The sequence below is a fragment of the Pseudopipra pipra genome, chromosome 2 (genome assembly GCF_036250125.1).
Source record: "Pseudopipra pipra isolate bDixPip1 chromosome 2, bDixPip1.hap1, whole genome shotgun sequence".
NCBI classification, from domain to species: Eukaryota; Metazoa; Chordata; class Aves; order Passeriformes; family Pipridae; genus Pseudopipra; species Pseudopipra pipra.
In genome coordinates, this window is record NC_087550.1 from 30,767,718 (window position 1) to 30,788,026 (window position 20,309).

The following is a 20,309-nucleotide window of genomic DNA, read 5'->3' on the forward strand; positions in this document are numbered from 1 at the left end:
TTTGAGGTTTTCCTGGGCAGAGGGGAAAAGAGGAGGCTGAGGAACAGCTCTGATCCCTTCCCTGGTCAGGCTGTTTTGCTTCAACTTCTTCCTGCATCCGGCACTGCAGCCTTTCCTGGAATGGGCTCAGCCTTATTCTTTCCAGCGGGGTGTCCTCCCTCCCTCCCTGCTTTCTCTGGCCTCCAGCCCTGCTCTGGATGCCAGATCTTTGCAGAGGGAGCAGCTGTTTGAGCCCTCTAATCAGGTTTTGGCTTTGGTGGTTGTTTGCTGGACGTCTTCGTGATGCAACACAGAGAAGCCAGAAAGCTAATTACTGGGGTGTTTTGGAGGGAAGGAAGCCACAGCATCAGCCTGAGCTAGGAAGGGGGTCCTGAAGAGCCTTGTTTTAGTGAATCCACTTAAAAACAAGAGTGGCTGCTGGTTGCTGAGCCAAAACAGATTTTGGAGCTCACTAAGTCAGCATCAGCGCCTCCTTTTGGCAGCAGCACTCAGCTATTGCATTAGAAATGAAACAGAGCTTTTTGGACTAAGCCCAAATCCCAACACCTTGCTTGAAACTCCTTTCCCTCGTGCTCTGCCTGCTGCTATGTGAAGGAGAGGGAGATCTTTATTCAGGCAAGTAGTACCACTCCCAGTGGAAATCTCAATCTGATCCTCAGGCTCAGAGTTTTGCCCTCCCTTTTTGGGACAGGAATGCTGGCAGTGCACCTTGGGAGCAGGAGGTTTGGTCTGTACATTGGGTCAGCTGGTCTGGGTGTTTGGAAGGTAGGTAAATAGAGAGGGGTGGCATGGATATGAGGAGATGGGGCTGGATGAAATGCACAATGGTGGCAGAAATAAGGGAGATCTGGAGCACCTGCTGTATCTGCTGATCCCCTGTGGAAAAAACAGTGATGGTCTAAGGTGTGGAAGAGACTCATCTACCCAGTGGGAAAAGAGTTAATCTCTTCTAATCATCGCTGTCCCAAACTCTCTCCTTGGATACAGGATGCTTCCAGTGTTGCCATGAGATTGGTACAGAGTTCAGTTAGGGTCTTTAGTACCCCTGGGCCTTATCCAGGGCTTGCTTTCTCTCTGCATCAAGGGGGGCCACTTGGTTTAGGTTCAGCCCATCAAGCTATGACCTACTGCTGGGACTGGTCACCAGCCAGGACAAATTTGGGCATCAATGTACACCTGTGGGAAGCAACTGAAGCCTGGTGGGAGGCTTACCCCAGGCACAAGTGTGACGTTGAACCACGAGCTGCATGCTGTCATCCTTTAGCTCTTCCCAGGCAGCAAGGTTGAATCTGGAGAAATTTTTTTCCTCTGTGTTCTGGGAGGCGGGTGGGCTGCTGTGTGCTGAGTGTATTCCTGTCCACAGCAGTGTGCTGCAGGACCTTGCAGAAGCACCTTATGGTCATCCCTAAGATGCTGAGTGGTTGTGACATGAGATCCCAAAGACGCTTGGAGGGGACCAGGTGGGAACTCAGCATCAAGCTGTGCCAAAGGTGCTGTAAAGAGAAGCTGTGACAAAGCATGAGGGTTTCCAGGCAGGCTGTTGTCACAGTGACTGGGTGGCTCAAGGTGAGGTGTGGCGATGGTTGAACCTGAGCTGAATCTCTGCACTGTGAGTTCAAACCTGGCTGATTGAAACCACCAGAGAAACTCTTGGATGAAGTCTATACCCTCCTATCTTCAGGGGAGGCGTTTTGCCCTCCATACCTGTTTCTCAGTATTTTTATCTCTCTCCAATATTCGCTTGCAAGCACCAGATTATCTCTGCAGGAATTAATTGTCAAGGGAAGTTGTCACTGATTAAAGAGCATAGAGGTACATTCTTGCTAAAGGGTAATATTATTTTATCTGGATGAAGGCAATGTCATTTGGAGGGGAAAGCCTTAGAGTCAGCAGAGTTTTGGGGGAGACAGACAGGCCAGGTATTTTGGGGATGGTTGTGGGAAGCAGGAGGACTTAGGGCAGTAGGGCCATGGCATTTTCAGCCCTACTGTGACACTGGGGAGGGATGTTCTCAGTCACAGCCCTGGGGCATTTTTATAGACAGACAAGAGGAATCTTGTTTTAGAAACCAAGAAAATAGGACTTTTTAATAGCCATTTCCCTGCTGTCCTGGCATATATCTGTCCTGACTTGTGTATAGGGGCTTTGTTAATTCATAGAATCACAGAATGGTTTGGGTTGGAAGGGATTTTAAATATCCTCTAGTCCCAACCCACACTACCATGGACACGGACATCTTCCACTAGACCAGGTTGCTCAGAGCCCCATCTAATCTGGCCTTGAACACTTCAAGGGATGGGGCAGCCACAGCTTCTCAGTGCAGCCTGTTCCAGTGCCTCACCACTCTCACAATAAAGAATTTCTTCCTAATATCTAATCTAAATCTGTCCTCATTCAGCTTAAAGCCATTCCCCCTTGTCCTATCATGCAGGATGCATTATGTCCATTGTATCCTCAATTAGATGCTGTTGTGTTTGGAGGAGGTGCTGCAGGAAGGGAGAGTATCTCTTAGCTCTACTTTTCTTTACATTATTAAACACTTAGCTCTTTTTGCTTGCTGAATGAGGATTATACAATCAATCCCCATGAGGATTTCCTGGAAGGGGAAAGGAGTCAGTGAACTAATTCACTAAAAGCAGGACCAGCACTTCCCTGCCCTCAAGTTTCTGCATTAAAAGGTCTTTTCCCCAGAGGATAGTACAGGCTGGGAAGCTGGCAAAAACACAATAGTAAAGATAATGGGGAAGACAGCGGATAAGTTCTTGCAGTTCTTTGCTCTGAGAGCTCACTTGAAGCTCACTGTGGAGGCAATTAAACTGGCAATGGTCACTGGGTGCAAAAACCTTCTGGTGTCCTATTTGGAGGTTTTCCAGCAGAAAGACTAAAATACTAACCTCTGCACTCCAGGGATGTCTTTGCTCAGCTTTTTGCAGTGCCTTGGCCTGTCTCAGTTTTAGTCCTGCCCAAAAAATGCTTGGGGTTAGCACTGATGCTGGGGCTCCTCTGTGCTGCTGGATTGACTGAGGGATCATCTCCTCTGAATAGTCTTTCATCTGTCTGTGGTCCATCAAAGGAGTTAAAATCCTTCCAGACTTTTGCATTTCTCAGCTTAAGAATTTATAAGCCACTCGCCTGTTAATTTATCTGCTGTTTTCAGTAAAACTGGAGCTGATTGCCAGTCTGGTTGCTCCTTGCCAGGAAGGGATTTGGTCATCATTTAATGCAATCTCGGAATTGACCTTGTTTTTACATTTTAAAGCCATTCGTAGGCTCCCTCCCATCTCTCAAGATAAACAAGAAATTTATTGTTATTATTTTTCTTATTTTAAAGGCTCTCTACTCTCATTAGATGTGCTGCTGACCCCTGGCTGCATTCCAGCAGGACTTGGTGGATCCTCCCAGGGCCACGGCCCCATAGTGCCAGGCAAACACACTCTCCCCTTAGTCCCAGTGAGGACAGGGATCGATAAGTTGCCCAACATTGAGTGTGGCTCATTGCAGCCTTTGATAAGAAATTGCCAGCCAGTCTGCTCTGTCCTTGACATCAGAAGGGCATGGCCTTAAAAGCAAAAGCTACAGTAAACAGAATCTAACATAGATTAGATTCATTGTGTGCTTCTAAGTGCAACTGCATGTCATTGTCAAGAAATTACTGTATTGGTAATGGGGAAGAGCAGAACAATAGCAGAGGGTGTTACAGAAAGGAGCCCATAGGATCCATCCACTGCTTTCTGAGCTCCCTGGGAGGGAATGGTGCAAATCCTCCCAGAATGGGCTCTGGGGTTGCTGGAGGGGCACATTCTACAGGCAGAGCTAGTTATCATGGAATCACAGAATGGTTTGCTTTCAAGATTCCCTCGGTCCAACTTCCCTACCGTGGGCAGAGACACCTTCCACTAGACCTGGTTGCTCAATGTTAAGGAAACTTTTCTGTCTGACTATCCAGCAGCCACTCTGTCATTCACACTTGAAACACCTGAGCTGAGACTGAAATCCCTTCTTAGCAGGTGGCTCCAGTGAGCCAATGGGTGCCCCGCTTGACTCCCTACGTTCACCACACTCACACAGTCAGACCAGGTTTCCTTACTGCCTCCACCGCAGGTTTCCCATATAGCAGAGACAAGCTCAGACATCTGGATCCTTAAAATAATTTAATCATGGTGCAATAATAGAATAATGCCTTGAGGTAGGTGCCTCCAAGGAGGTACCCTGAACAAAGGAAACCCTGTGTTTTTATACCCTCACAGTCTAAAGGGTTGAAAGTCTGGAGTCCTTGGCTCCTGCCCTGTCATCTGTCTGGGCCACAGGTCCCCAGGCCCTTTGTTATTCTCAGAGTCAGCTGTTCACCTCTTATCTCCAGCTCTGGCTCCAACTGCCCAGAGCTCAACCTGTACCTTGCACTGCAGCTGCACCCCAAGCTACTGCACTGAATGTATTCCTTGAGACTCAAAGCCCTATCAAACCTGGCCTGGGGATGAGGCATCCCCAGTAAACTGTGCCAGTGCGTCACCACCTTTGCAGGAAAGAGCTTCTTTCTAGTGTCAAACCTAAACCTGATCTCTTTCAGTTTAAAGCCATTCCCCCTTGCCCTGTCACTCCACACTGTTGTCAAAGTCCGTCTCCATCTCTCTTGGATCTTTAGGCACTGGAAGGAGCTCTAAGGTCTCCCCAGAGCCTTCTCTTCTCCAGACTGAACCACCCCAGCTCTCTCAGTCTGTCTCCATAGCAAAGGTGCTCCAGGCCTCTGATCATCTTTATGGTCTGGACTTGCTCCATCAAGTCCATGTCATTCTTATGTTAGCAGCCCCAGAGCTCGACTGACACCCTGGATCAGCCAAGGCTTTTAATCTTGGTGTGAGCTGGGAGTTTCTGCACCACCTGTGATTTTTGGCCTCTGAGAGAGGATGGGATTTTGGGGTGATTTGCCTGTGTTAAGGGCAAGCTCAGGCCTGCTGGAGGAAGTGTCTTTTGCCCATGCCCTTGCAAGGACTCCATCAGGCATGGTGCTGCCTCTTGCAGAAGGAAAATAAAACATGAAGTGCAGTGAAACTGAGGGCCGAGTCCAGCTGCTGCAAGAAGGGGTTAAAGAAAAAAGCAAATAGAAGGAAGTGCTGGTGGGAGAATGACAGCTGGACTGACCCTGCCTGTGGAGCAGAAATGGAGCCATTTCCTTGGTCTGTCAAATCTGAAGCCAGAAGGAACACTTCAGCATGCATTGTCTGATTTCTGTGTAACAAGTTCACAGCACTTCCTTGAATTAACTCCCCGTTGAACTAAACTTGACTTGCTTCCTCTAAGCATGATCTATTTTTGTTTTTCCAGGAGAGGAAAATCCACTGTGGCTATGGATCACTTGCTCTAAAGTCCAGTCCCCACCTTAGGATTTACAATTTTTTGGGGGGGATTGAATTACTTAGCTTCAACATACACCCCTTGAAACTTTGGGCATACTCTCTTGCTTCTGTATTTCCAATCTCTTTAAATGTATCTAGTTGAAGATGTCCCTGCTCATTTCAGGGTGGTTGAACTAGATGATCTTTAAAAGTCCTTTCCAACTCAATTTTTTTCTGTGATTCTATTATTCTCTATGGTAACCCTGCAATGCACATGTGGTTGGGGCAGAGGGATACCTACACCTGTAGAGAAACAGGTGCCACCCCTCTCTCCATCACCTTTCCTTCTTGCCTTGCTCAGCACAGCCTGGACTCCTGTCCAGTCCAGGAGTATCAATGGGTTGACTGTGGATGAATAAATGCAGCGAACGTCTGTCTTTGCAAACACCCCAGGGCAAGGGCTTGTCCTTCTCTTGCTGCCAAACAACTTGACACCATCTGAATTATTTGTACAGAACATTAAAATTCTCTAAGTCGTCCCTTTTTTAAATAAAACCCCCAACGCAATTTGGCAGTGAGCAGAATGGCATTGTTTCTCCTCTGATATATATAATTTAACACAGAGACTGTGCAAATACTGCCCCAAAAGCTCTGCAAAGATTACAAACCTGTTTAAGAGGCAGACTGAAATATGCCGAGCAGGGAAGCATGGTAAGGTGGGATTTCTGTCCTAAGTGAAGGTACTTAACCCAATGCAATCATTTAGACCTGTGTGTGCTCAAACACTGTGTGATGGGGGAATTAATTCCTCGGGATGGTGCTGCCCTGCTCAACTGTACTACCCATGCTCATGGCCGTCTCTCCCCAGCGTGCATCCTGTCCCGCTGCCGTGTGCAGTTGTAGGGACACAGGGCTCAGCTCCCTGCTCTGCCCCAAGCACCCCTGTGGACAAGACAGTCTTGAACTGGGGCACTGGAAGAAGTGGAGGGAAGTGCAAAGCATCCTTGAGAAAGGACAGAACTTTGAGTTGTTGGCACTGCCCTGGCACCCAGCACAGGCGCTTGGTAGTTGAGCTCGCCAGGACCAAACCTGCACAACACAGGGCCAAGCTGTGTGATCTGTTGACCCCTTCACATCCTCATCTGGATGTTTATGTCCTATGAAAACCCACCAACGTGTTCCTTTCAGACTGTCCTTTGTCATAGAAAGTACAGGCAAAACAAGCACCCCAGGATGGTGCTCTCACAGGAGTTTGCCAAGAGTTCTGGCTTCACCCTCTTTTTGGCTCTGGATTCTCAGGTGCCTCAGAGGAGATTGGTGCTTCAGCCACTGTTACCAGGCCCTGGGGGACAGGGAGAAGCCAGCACGACTCCTTGAGGCTGGTGGTGGCTTGCTCGGATTCTCACAAAAGGAAATCAGGTCAGCAAGGGTGAACTGAAGCATCTGTCCCATTTGGGTGATAGAATCATAGAATCATTTAGGTTGGAAAAGTCCTCTAGGATCATCAAGTCCAACCATTAACCTAACACTGCAAGGTCCACGCCTAAGCCATGTCTCCAAGTGCCCCATCTACATGTCTTTTGAATTCTTCCAGGGATGGGGACTCCACCACTTCCCTGGGCACCCTTTGGGGGAAAAAAATTTCGTAATAGTCAGTCTACACCTCCCCCAGTGCATCCTGAGGCAATTTCCTCTTTTCCTATCACTTGTTACTTGGGAGAAGAGACCAACCCCCATCTGGGTACAACCTCCTTGCAGGTAGTTGTAGAGAGTGGTAAGGTCCCCCTGAGCCTGCTTTTTTCCAGGCTGAACACCCTGAGCTCCCTTAAGCTGCTCCTCATCCGGCCTGTGCTCCAGAGCATTCACCAGCTCTGTTGCCTTTCTCTGGGCACACTCCAGCACCTCAGTGTCTGTGTCCTAGTGAAGGGCCTGAATAGCTGGGGCCAGCAGGAGCTGTGTTGACCAACAAGGCAAGAAATTGCAGCTCGGGAGTGGTCTGTGTGTTCACAGAGAGACAAAACTAGGCATCCCACATCTTTAATGTTTCTGGGTCTTTGGGAAGAAACCACTGCTCGGTGATGCATTCCTCCCAATTCCCCTCCAACAAGGAGAAGGGTGAACAAACCACCTTAATGGAGAGTGATCATGGATGGTTCAATATTGACTGTGATCTACTGCAAATGCTACTGACAGAGTTACATAGGAATTAATGTCCCTTCTCCCAGTTAACAGAAGATCATGAGTCCCCATTTTTAGAGGGTGGTTTTCTCATAAAGAGGTTTCTCTGTTTGCAAGGCTACACCCAGTGTATGAATAACTAGAATAGGCGTGTGCTGGAAGGCACTTCTTTAAATGGCTTAAACTCATGATAACCTCATTCTTCATCATCATTGCATAGTCAGGGATTAATTTAGATTGTGGTGGGGTCAAGTCCTGTTCTTAGAGGGAGGTGCTGCTGTGCTCCGAATGTGACACAATCACAAACCAAAGGGTAGTTCCTCATCCTGGGACAGTATGGCTCAAAGGGGTGTGGGAGGTGTCCCCATGGAAAAGTAGTTAGGAGGTTTTGATCCGAGAGGCACAGTGGAGTGTGGAGGTAGTTTTCTTTTGCAGCTTCATTTTCTTTCTTTTCCCATCAATAACTTGACTGTTATGATAATTAAAAACAAACAAACAAAACCAACAAAATACTCCTGCACAATTAAGATTCCTAAATCCTGTTTTAGAAGATTATCTTTCAGTGAGACACAGGATTTGGGATTCAGGCAGGGCAGTATTCAGCTGCTAAATTATATTGCTTGGGGGCAGATATGGTGCAGCTGAGCTCATGGCCACATAAGCTTGCTCCAGGATTTCATATTAGTTCTATGGTGAACGGGTGGGTTTGGACCATTCCTTCCAAAATACTGGGGTTTCTCACAGCAGGGCTTACTTGAATAGGTTCCTCCCTTTCCACCAGCACATACCCACCAGCATGTCATTCAGGGTGGGGACTGATGGCTCAAAAGTGGTACAACGTGGGGAACATCCTCATAGCTCATGCCTGTGGGTCATGGTTGCTCACTTGTACCAACATGACTGAACCTCCAAGTTTGGGGCCCAGTGCATATAGTTTCAAGCCAAAGCAGTTCCTCTGGTTGATGTTAAACCCCACAACTAGAAGCCCTGCAGCAACTGAGAGCACAGTAGGCCACGGTGAGAGGACAGGCTTTGGAGCATGGATGTATTTTTAGCCCACGATGCTGCCAAACCAGGGTTGTTCTTCCCCTGCAAGTTGTTAGCACTGTTCAAAGGAGATCTGTAGGAGAGCTCAAGACTGGGATATGATGGAGAGTGGTGGGACTTGGGAGAAGGTGGCCAGCCACACTGTGGTGAATCAAAGAGGTATATCTGTCATAGGGTGTTAAAGTTAAAACAGCCATGGGAGCTTATTTTTTTCTCCTCCTCCACCTCTCTGGTGTAGCTCACTAAAGCCCATGCCTACATGGCATTTAAGGGAAGGAGATCCACATGGAACCATCTCTGAAAGCTACATTTGCTCAATGTCCTCTCCACTTCTTAAGTCTGTAGCTGTGTGACTCGACACATAAAAACTACTCAGTGTGGGAAAGGTGGTTGGGGGAGAGCTGTGTCCGGATGTGCGGTGATGCTAAAAGCCAGGCTCTGTTAGCCTCTGCATCAGTCTTGGCTGGGCAGGGACTGAAGAAGTCCTGGCTGAGCAGTGGTGAGTGCATTGCTGGAGAGTGTGTGTGGAAGGAACAGGAATGGTGGGTCTGGGGTCTCTGCACTTGTGTCAGTTTCCTTCTATCCCTCTCCATCTGCTCATGGGAAGTGCAGTACTCTCTCAGCGCCTTGTGTCTTTCCACTTCTCACTGCTTTATCTGAGACCTCTTTGATAACCTTTGTACTTTGGATACCCGGAAGATAAAACTGCAGAGGGACCTGTCAACATCCTGCAGATTGACCTTTAGATCTTGTTTGCCACCATTCCTGCTCTTCCTGGTGCCAAAATAAATGGCACGGCATGATGCTGTGGTATACAAGATGAATCAAGTTGTTCGTGGGAGTGTGGTTTTTTGATGCCTTCCTTTACAAGCAAGTCCTGTTTGCTGTGGGTGGAGTGTCCCCCTGTGCACGGCATGGAAGCTGATAACAATACAAATATGTGTACACTGAGATACTGTGGGTGGATTAGCATTAGGGATGCCTGACTGAGGCAGTACAAATCCCCACAAACAGTTCTGTAAGGTGTAGATATTCCCAACCAAACCTACCCTTCCACATGTGTGAAGCTGAGCTACCAAAGATATAATTTTTAGTAGAGTCTGTAGCAACAGGGCAAGTGATAATGGTTTTAAGCTGAAAAAGGGTGGATTCATAATAGATATAAGGACACCATTTTTTACAGTGAGGGTGGTGAGACACTGTCACAGGTTGCTCAGAGACGTTGTGGCTACTGCATCCCTGGAAGTTTTCAAGGCCAGGCTGGATGGGGCTCTGAGCAATCTGGTCTAGTAGAAGGTTCCCTGCCCATGGCAGAGGGGGTCAGAACTAGATGATCTTTAAGGTCCCTTTCGACCCAAGCCCTTCCATTATTCTGTGATTCTATAATAATCTCTCTGAAAACACAGACCTCCTGGTATTTGAGACTCACCCCATTTCCCTTCCCTCTGTCACCCTGGTGCAAATTTTTTTAATTCCTCTTTTTGCAAAATAACATCCCAGTTCAGGTACCTGCAGCAGGGCAGCATGGGGACCTTTGTGTCAGCTGTGTCATCGTTACTCGCCATGCTTGGATGTCTCTTGCTGTCTTGTCTGTGTGAGTGCATTTAAGACAGGATCCTCTCAGTTCCCCGTTGCCTGGGAGGGAGGAAGCGCAGCCATGCTAATAGATTATTTTGCTGATTTTGCAAGTCTAAGTGAAGGCATTGTTCTGAAACAGCCAGGCTCTGCAATGCAATTAGACTAGTCTGCTCCTTGCAAAATCTTGTTAGCAAAAAATGGTCCTGGCATGCAGCAGATGTTGTATCTCCCATGGTTATTCCTCCTTCATAGTTTTTTCTCTCCCCACAGCTGGCTTGATGCGATCCAGATCCCCAGTGAATCTAAATCTCAGAAACCTGAACTGGAAACATTTATGATAAGACAGTCACCAATTATAATACCAATTAGAGGGTGATTTTCTCCTTACTACTTTGTGTGGAATTGGTCTAGCTGGAGAAGACAAGAAAGATATTTTCTGGTTTAAATGCATTTGCAAGAAAATTGTGTCCATTGGGGAGAGCAAAGGGAAATCCCACGTGCTTTTTGGTGGGAAGCAAAATTACACCAGCAAGTGCAAGATAATTGCACTGATTGGGTCTTTTTTTCCCTTAATGGACTTCAATAACCTGAACCTGGAGGGAACAGACTGGCCTGATCTGAGCTCCCATAAGCCAGACCTCTGCAATCAGCCTCTCATCGACAGGGACCTCAAAGTCCTCTCCCAGCCCTGATTTACACCTCTGTCCCACATCCCTTGCAGAAGGAAGGATATGAATCATCAGATCTTTGAATCACTATTTTGGCCCTCCCTGTGTTATCAGGCTGTATGTTTCCGTAGAACCATCCACACAGGCTTTCTCTGAGTTGTATTTTGTTGCCTGGAGCACAGCGGCCATTTCAGCAGGCACTTTTAGGGAGGGCAGATCATCTCTGATGGTGCTTAGGAGTAACCATCCCTGGAAACATTCAAAAAACATGTGGATATGGCACTTGGGGACATAGTCTAGTGGTGAACATGGAAGTGCTGGGTTAATGGTTGAACTTGACAATCTTAGAGGTCTTTTCAACCTAAATGATTCTGTTATTCTTGGGATTCTCTAAGACAGGTTCTCCTGGAGGGTAAAGAGACATGAATGACTCTCTTGGCCAAGGCAGAGTTAAGAGCAACACATCAAAGTCATAGCCTCCCTGCAGCCATAGCTTTTTGGCTTTCCCTGCACTGTTCCTTGCTGTTCTCCATCTGTGTCCAGACTGGGAGCAGCCAGGACACAGAATCTGGCTGTAATGAGATGAAGGAATGGAACGGACTCACTGTTTGGTGAAGCCTCAAGTGCCACGAGGCAGTTTGAGCTGGGTCTGTGGTGGCTGATGCTCAGACCCAAAAGGCCCCCAGGGTGTGTGTGGGTGTGCACGTTGGTGTGCCGCCCTCTTCTCTCAGGGTCGTGGTGCTGGGAGGATGATGTGATGTTTGTTTTTTGGACAAGTGCCCACCTGGGTAAATGTTATTGCTCACCTGGTTTCTGTCTGTTGCATGGGAGGGAGGGGAGGAAGCCATGGTCATGACCTTCTCTGATCAGAGCATCTCTGCTTCTCTCCTCCCTTTGCATGTACAAACCCCAGGCCCTGCAATTCCATCGGGCTGCAGAACAAGCTCCTTGGAAAGAAACACTAAATGTTCCAAAGCTTCTCTTGGCTTTTTGACCTAGTTCTCACTGATCTCATCTTCATCACCCACCTCTGCATGTGGGCATGGTGCTCCATGGCTCTGAGCGGGCTTTACATCACACACCAGCACCCCACTGTGCTCTGTGCAATCCAGGGAGAATTGCAGCCTTGCTGAAGCAGTGCCTTGGTCCTTTGGTCTCCCCTCAGTACAGGCAGAGCACACAGGGAATGTCATCCCTGGGGATTGAGGGCCACTCAGTCTAGACCAGGGCCAAAATGTGTGAGTGGAAGCCTAGTAGCTTCAGTGGGGTCTGAAGAATCCAAGTAATTTAATATTGGGAAGCTCCAGTCTAAGGAATATGGCAAACCTTCTCAGGAGGTTTTGCTGGGGAGACTGACCCACAAATGAGACTTACCCTGATGGAATCAGCTCTGCAGCCTTAGAACAAGGAGGCAATGCTGCCTTCCCCTGTGCAAGGACCGGATATTAAGAAACATTTCTTCACTGAAAGGGTGGTCAAGCATTGAAATAGGTTGCTCATGGAAGCTGTGGAATCACATACCTAGAAGTGTTCAAAAAAAGTATAGATATGGTGCTCAGAGACATGGTTTAGTGGTAGATTTGGCAGTGCTGGATTAATGGCTGGATTCCATGATCTTAGGGGTCTTTCCCAAGCTTACTGGCTCTATGAATCTGGAGAAGAGAAGTTGTGAAGTCGCCATTCCTGGAGATACTCAAAGCCTGACTGAACACAGTCCTGGGCAACCTGCTGTACAACCTGCTGTCCTGGGCAACCCTGCTTTGAATAGAGGGAGGTGGACTGGATGATATCCAGATGTTCCTTATAACTGCGTTGATTTGGTGATTCTGTGCTTAGGATCGCTGGGAGTCCACCGGGACCAAGCTCGGTCCTAGGTCTTGAGTGTGCTGTGTGGTCCTTCTGCAGGTAAGCGTGGCAGCCCCTCTCTGCCTTTCAGGGTAGATCTTACTGCAGCCTTTCAGCACTTAAAGGGGGCAAACTTTTTATCAGGGTCTGTTGCAAAAGGACAAGGAGCAATGGTTTTAAACTGAAGGAGAGTTGATTTAGACTAGATATAAGGAAGAAGGTTTTCACAGTGAGAGTAGCGAAACAGTGGTACTAGTTGCCCAGAGAGGTGGTCAATAGCCCATCCCAAAGAAACATTCAAGGTCAAGTTGGACAGGGCTCTGAGCAACCTGATCCAGTTGATGTTCCCACTCATTGCAGGGGGTTGGACTAGATGGCCTTTTAAAGGTCCCTTCCAACCCAAACTGTTCAATGTTTCTTATGCTTTCATGTTCTTGCCTGTCTGTGTAATACCAAGTGACTCCTTTATTGTAATCTGCAGATTCACCCAGGGGCAGAAGAGGCAGGTGCATTCCTCAAATGAGGCAAACATGGTGCCTCTGCACCCCAGAGCAGGATCACAAAGAGCTGACCTTGCACACATCCCCATCACTAACAGGCCGGACAGACACATTCCCAGCTGCTGTGTGTTTCATGCCTGGTGGTATGAAACAGAAGCTAAACCCCACTGCTTCTGTTCCACCCCTGTCTGCGCTCAGTGATGCTGAGAAGCTCAGGTGGTTCCTGTCTTTGATGGTGGCAGCTTGTCTCCCCCTAGCGCTTATCCCAACCTCCTGCAATGACAACATTGGGGGATTAGACCTCTCCCTTGGGTTTGACCCTGCTCAGTTTGTTTCTGGATGGACCTTGGGTTATTTTTGAGGTGTACAGTGCTGGCTGAGCTAGGTGAGAATAGCCAGAGGTGTTTATGATTCCTCTTCCTCCCTGTGATGGGGCCCTGGGCAACCTGATCTAGTGGAAGGTGTCTCTGCCCACAGTAGAGGGACTGGAACTAGATGATCTTTAAGATTCCTTCCAACCCAAACCATTCTATGATTCTATGGGCAGAGGCAATAAAAGACCTCACATACAAAGTCTGTGGAGGAACATACTTTTCTGGGTGCAACCAGCCTGAAAAACTGGGAGATATGGGGGAAGAAAGATAATCTGCTTTTCCTTTTTCTTCTTTAAATTAAACATAGTAACAGAGGGGAAAAGATTCTTTCAGCTCTTTGTCTGTCCCATCTGCTCTCAGCCTCCAGCTGGACATGACCTTCCAAGGAGGATTGATCGGGAGAAAATATATTTTAAAAAAAGAGTAGTGTGTCACCTGAAGCTTGCTTAGCACTCTCTGTTATTTAAGTGCTTTCTTGGCCAGGCTCTAAGAGGCAGTGCGAAGCAGGGAGGGCAGCCTGGCAGGAGCCAGGCAGAGGAAAGCTGATGTGCTTAGTGCCTGAGTGCTTGGAGGCACGAGCTCACCTCCTAGCTGCCTCCTGCCCAAGTTTTTCCATTCATGGTGCATGTGCACAATCTGCCATCCTGGTTTTGGTGGCAGAATGAGCATTTTATCCTCCTGGCCCAGCTGCAAAGCTTTTGGCACCAAATTTTTTTCATCTGCTGTGCTAGGATCTGGAAGGACAGACCTCCTGGGTAAGGACACTAGTCTTTTTGCAGCCATGGCTGAGACCTCAATCTGAGTTGAGCTTTCCTAGGGGAACTGTCTGATTTAGGCACTGCAATTCATCATTAAATGCCTGTCTCTGCCCTGTTCCTGCAGGGTTTTATTTTTGGATGGATCCACAGGTTTCAGTATTGGAGGCAGTGTTTTTGGGTCATGCTCTCATGCTCTGCGCAGCAAAATAAGAGAGGGAGAAGCTTGTAAAGCAGTCACGGAGTAGAGAGATCTGAAAGAGGTGACTTAGAAGAGGGGATGGGGCACAGGGCTGAAATGGTGTGAAAGTGTCCCATTATCACCATGGATAATTAAAGCTGTGCTGATAATGATACAGAATTGGAAGTAGGTCTGATGTCCCTTGAGCAGTGATGCTGCCCGTGTCCTGGTGACAGCAGAAGGCAGGTTAGTGTCCTTCTGCCACCAGCATGATGAACAAAGCCAGTAGAAATCTGCAGGTCATGTTTACGTAGAGTCTGAGGAAGAGAGGGGGTGATTTTCCTTTGACAAGAAACCCTGCTCCTGATTCCCCTGTCTGCTCACTTAGCTAGTGTGTCTGTTTTTCTTCTGTCCTACAGGAAATATGCAATGATCCACATCTCTTTGTGGACGGGATCAGCTCCCATGACTTACACCAGGGCCAGGTTGGGAACTGCTGGTTCGTGGCTGCCTGCTCCTCCCTGGCATCTCGGGAGTCTCTGTGGCAGAAGGTAAGTGTTCTTTCACGTATGGGATCCAACGGGAATGTATTGTGGGCCAGAAAACCACCAAGGAGCTGCACCAGAGTGAGGGGCTGCAGACCTGGGGAGCAACCAGGGAGGTATTGGAGGAAGGAGATGCTCAGTGCCACATCCTTGGAAGGTCTGTGCTCATCTCCACCATGTCCTCAGCTACAGAAGATATCAGCCCTGTTAAAGCCAAGGCAAGAGGACTTCACACTCTGGTACAGGTGTGCTTCATTGTAGGGCAAGAAACCAGGAAGTCCCAAGCACCTTTTCCTAGATTTTACTGCAAAAGGCAGCCAGTGTGTGCAGACAGCACCACCTGCTTCACCCACGGCCTCCTATTGCCACAGATCTGAGAGAGTTCCTTCCACCGCACACCTTTGCATCTGCTCTGTGTGCTGTGGTACTTCCAGTCTCTCCTTCCTGTGATGATCATGGATTCCAGGCTCAGGAATTTCTTGCAGCATCCCCATTTTCTGTTAAAGTCTAGGTTTTTCTTCGTACAGGAACAGGATAGCTGTTTTGGCTTCTGGATAACCCATAAGGCTTCCTCACACGGTGGCTGTGGTGATTGTGGTGACTGTTGGGGCTGTCATTAGAGGGGTGGTGCGCAGGGTTGTTTAGCTTGTTCCTCGGCATCGACATCTCCCGAGGGTGAGCAGGCAAGTTGTCCTCCCTCCTCACCATTCACTTCCAGCTCTGCCCTGGGAAATGCCAGCCATACAGTTGTGGGGTCCCTTTGGACACCTCATTATTTCAGTTTGCCAGTGGCATTGCTTTTCCTCCCAGGGCAGTTTGGCTGTGGGTGTTTGTGACTTCTCATTTTCCATGTCCTTAACTCTCAGAGGCTCTTTTTTACCTGTCTCCTCTTTTCTTTCAGAAAAGTTTGTTTTATAGAATCATAGAATTATATGGATTGGAAGAGACCTTAATAACCATTTAGTTCCAACCTCCCTGCTGTAGGCAGGGACACCTTCCATTAGATCAGGTTACTCAAAGTCCTGTCCAGCCTGGCCTTGAACACTTCCCAGGGATGGGGCATCCACAATTTCTCTGGGCAACCTGGGTCTCACCACCCTCACAGTAAAGAATTTCTTACTTAATGGAGATCTTGGAGACAGAAATAATGGGCCCCTTGGTCCTTGGTGTGGCTGCACATGCAATTGTGATACTGTTCCTGAACATCAAAATGTCTTCATTCGTGGTCTGGGAAGAGCTGAAAGATGCTGACGCAGGCTTTAGAATCTCTGAAATGTCAGTCCAGGGATCTTGGTCGGATATCCCACTGCTACTAGGAAATGTATTCCTGATCTACACCAGGATGTAACATAGGCTCTGAGTGTCCCTTGCTCCACTTCGTGCAATAAACTGTCTCTCTTGAGTGTGGATTTTATTCACACGCTTTCTTCCACCTTGCTCTCTGCATGTCCCTGTTTCCTATTATGTCTGTGTGGTGTGAGTCACTGAGTAGGAACGGGGTACTGGAATTTAATTTAGAGCTGTTTTCTAAATTCCTGCATCCTAGCTGACCCTACATGTCTTTAGGTGTGATCTGGCTCCATGACACCCTTTCTTTGAACCTTCAGAGGTGTCTAGCTCTTATGAAAAGAAATTAAGACCTTAAAATGAGGGGATTTAAATAATTTCCAGCAGCACTTTGTCCTAAAGGTTTGTCTGGATCTTTACCTGTGTTCCCACAGGTTGCATTGGTACTGCTCAACAAACAAAGGACAGGGGCCAGGCTTTGAAGCCAAGTGGTTCAGACACCTCTGCATTTCCATCACCCAATCTGGTCTTCTTTCCCCTTAGTGGCTTCCAGAGTGCCAGGCAGTCTTGGCTGGGGCACCACAAGCAGATGGCTCTGAGGACACTGACCTCCCGAAGTCCATTATGTGTAGGTCTTTTACAACCTGTGGTTAGTTATTGTTTCTCCCTGAAGGCTGATCTTGCACGTCATCAAGACCGAGAAGAAACATCACATGGTGCCTGGAAGCTGAACCCCCACTGCAGTGTGTTCATCACCATGTACAAGGTTATTGCTTCCTCTGCTGCTACCACATATGGGGGTAAAAGACACAAGTCCGTCCAAGCAAGATCCATATGACATTGTTACATGTAGCTCAGCTCAAAAAGGTCTCCAGAGTTAACTGAAGGCGTTTTTAACTTTTAAAACCCAAGGATCAACAGCTTTTGCTAAGGGTGTTTTAAAGCCAGTAAACAAGTGAGGCAAGAGCTCAGAGAACAACCAGAAGGGTCATTTGTCCTTTCAGATGGGGCTGTGTAGCTCTTAGTTTTCTGGACTCTATCCTCGGGGTCTTCAGGAGTAACAGCAGAATGGTGATTGAAGGACAATTCCTAGGAAAATGACCCACCTTGGATCCCTGTTGTCTGTGGCTTGTCTGGCCAAGGCCAGCTTCTGGTAGTCTTTTTTGGGACTTCTTCTTGAAGTCAAAGCGATTGCCCCTGGAGTGATAGTGGGTGTTCATGAGTCAAGTGTGACAGTTCAAATACTGGCACAGCCTTTTGTAAAAACATCATAGAAAAAACTGTTTCATGGAGTTCATTTAACCCTGTTTGAGCTCCCAAATTGCCCTGCAAATAAGTCATGTTGCAGAAGCCAACCTGAATCACATATAGGACAGAGAGAACCCAAATGACTTTGACTCTACAACATGTCTAAAGCTTTGTGCTGAAACCCTGTGCTCTCCAAGTCCAAAGCAGCCACTATACCCCAAAGATACCACAGCATGCTTGCAGGAGTCATGTCTTTTCTGTGGCACACCCAAAACCTGTCTGTGGTTTATTCATTGATGGAGACACTTAGCAGAGGGGAACTTGGCTTGGCATGACATCTCTCTTCAGGATGCACAGCCTCCTGGAGCTACCCAGCACCCTGCAAAGAGAAATGCATTCACCACTATCCCCCTGTATCCCATCCACCAGCACAGTACTGTGCTCTGGATTTCCCAGAATCACAGAAAGGTTGTCTGTGGGAAGTCCAACCGCCCTGCTAAAGCAGGTTCACCCAGAGCAGGTTGCACAGGATGGTGTCCAGGCATGCCCAGCAATTGCTGAGGAATGGGTGGTTCCAGGTTGAGCATGATGGTCTTGCTGGTACTCAGGTGGGTTCAGAGCATCAGAGCTTGGAAACAGGTTGTTTGGGTTGCTTGTATCTTGGACCCACTTCTCTACCTGGCCCACAGAGACAAGCATTAAGGCGCAGACTATGCCTGAGTTCCCCTTTCCTGGGCACACAAAGGGGAAACCCACTTGTGAGCACCCTCTCCAACTTTGTGCCAGGCCAGGCAGGCAGAACAACACTGGGGTGCTGCTGCCTACCTGCTGCTGCAGGAGCAGCACGGAGCCTGACTCCTGCCAGCTGTACCATCCAGAAAAGGACACAAGGTTCATGTTAGTTTGCTACTCATTTGATAGTCAATTTGTCCCTCAGGACCCTTGTGTCCTTTTCTGGATGGCACAGCCTCGTGCAAGCCACCAAAATTGGTGGCTGGAGGGAAGTGGATTTGTGCATCCAGGAGGAGGGAAGATAAAGGGGGGGGCTTATTGCCGAGTGTAGCTACTTAATCATAGGATCATAGAAAGGCTTGGCTTGGAAGGGACCTTCAATATCATCTAGTTCCAACCCGCCTGCCATGGGCAGTGACACCTTCCACTAGACCAGGTTGCTCAGAGCCCCATCCAGCCTGGATAGGAGAGTGTGGACAAGGTGGAGCCAAACTCTGGCTGGGGATGCACAGTCAGGGGACAAAAGACAACAGCACAAGCTGCAGCTTATCTTCAGCATGAGCACGGTCAGAATCTGGAAGAGAGGCCCTGAGAGGCTGTGGGAACTCTGTCCATGGAGATACTCAAAGAGGGACTGGACAAAGCCCCAAGCGACTTACCTGAAGGAAGTCCTGTTTTGAGCTGCAGGTTGGACCAGACCCCTCCACAGTCTCTTCCAACCTGAATTATACCATGAACCTATGCTCAGAGAAAGCTACTGCCACCCAGACCTGTCAAGGTGGCATCCCTGGCTGCACGCCTTTGTTTTGGGATAAGGAGCCATGGTTGTCAGGGAGGTTGCCAGGGAGGCTGACATCAGACATCCATTCCCTATAGATTATGCAGCACAGCACAGCAGCACCATCAGTTAGAATCTGCAAACAAGTCGGAAGGGCACCCAGAGGAAGAACCGGAGGGTATTTTGCGTCACTGGCCCGGGTTGCCTAGCACTGCTGAGACCGTGGAGAGGAGGCACCAGCTCCAGGAACTTGTCAGATTTTTCCGCCTGTGTGTCCTGTTTGAGAACCACACATTACTGAGAACGTAGCAGAGGAGTAGCCAAGGTGATGGCAGCTGAGGCAAAGATGATTGAGCTACCCTTCATCTGCGATGAACAGCTCACCCGGCGCATGAGGCTACGATTCCAGAGCCTGCAACAAAAAAACATGAGGCCCCAGGATGGTGAGAAGCTGCTGCGTCCCAATGAACACATCTACCGAGTGGATTTCATCCGGCAGCACAAACTGTGCTTCCTCCGCTGGGACATCCAGCTGGAGAGACCTGGAAAGGTCACAGTGACCGGCACCTCCCAACACTGGACTCCTGATCTCACCCACCTTATGAACCGGCAGCTGCTGGAGCCAGTAGGAATCTTCTGGAAGAAGCCAGGGGCCAAGGAGGTAGAGTGCAATGAGGCAGATGCCCAGGAATTTGGAGAACGAATAGCAGAATTAGCCCAGATCCGCAAAGTGATGTATTTCCTCCTCGCTTTCACCGATAATCTCGAACCAGCTCAGCTGAAGGGCTCCATTGTTTTTAAAGCCTGATACTCTCTTGCTCAGCCTCACTCCAGCTGTGCTTCGGTCTTAATTTTTCTTCTCTCAGCTCAATTCTTGCTTCAGTTTTCACGTGGGTTTGTTTTTTTGTTGGTTTGTTTTTTTTTTTAATAAGGAATGGCTTTGTGATAAAGTGGAGAACAGCTCAGTGCTTCTGGAGCGCTTCAGCCCAGAAATGTTCCCAAACATGCTATCCTCTGTCTGAATGATGGGGAGGAGAGGGCCATGAGCTTGCTGCAACATTGCCTGGAGTATAAGACTGTGTGCTTGTGATCATCAGGGATTCACCAGGTCTGACTAGTGCAGGTTTTTGCTGGCTTGGAAATATGAGGCTGCTCTAAGCCCTCAAAATGTGGCAGCTGTGTAACCAAAAACCTGGTGGAAAAATAAATATTTACCATACTAGAAACAGGAGAGACCCCTGGAGAGAGCCCTACCTTCCA

At 48.2% G+C, this 20,309-nt stretch overlaps 2 protein-coding genes across 2 annotated transcripts in view; both read left to right on the plus strand.

Annotated features, from left to right (window-relative positions):
• The window catches only part of CAPN5 (calpain 5), a 56,157-nt gene that overhangs the window by 19,530 nt on the left and 16,318 nt on the right, over window positions 1-20,309 (plus strand). Inside the window, exon 3 of the mRNA XM_064644836.1 lies at window positions 14,879-15,010. Within this exon, the coding sequence (XP_064500906.1) occupies window positions 14,879-15,010 (132 nt within the window). The remainder of the gene's footprint in view (window positions 1-14,878; window positions 15,011-20,309) is intronic.
• Window positions 19,277-19,938, plus strand: OMP (olfactory marker protein). Its single transcript, XM_064644837.1, has one exon. It carries the CDS (start codon window positions 19,378-19,380, stop codon window positions 19,855-19,857), a length of 480 nt encoding a protein of 159 aa, XP_064500907.1. The 5' UTR covers window positions 19,277-19,377; the 3' UTR covers window positions 19,858-19,938.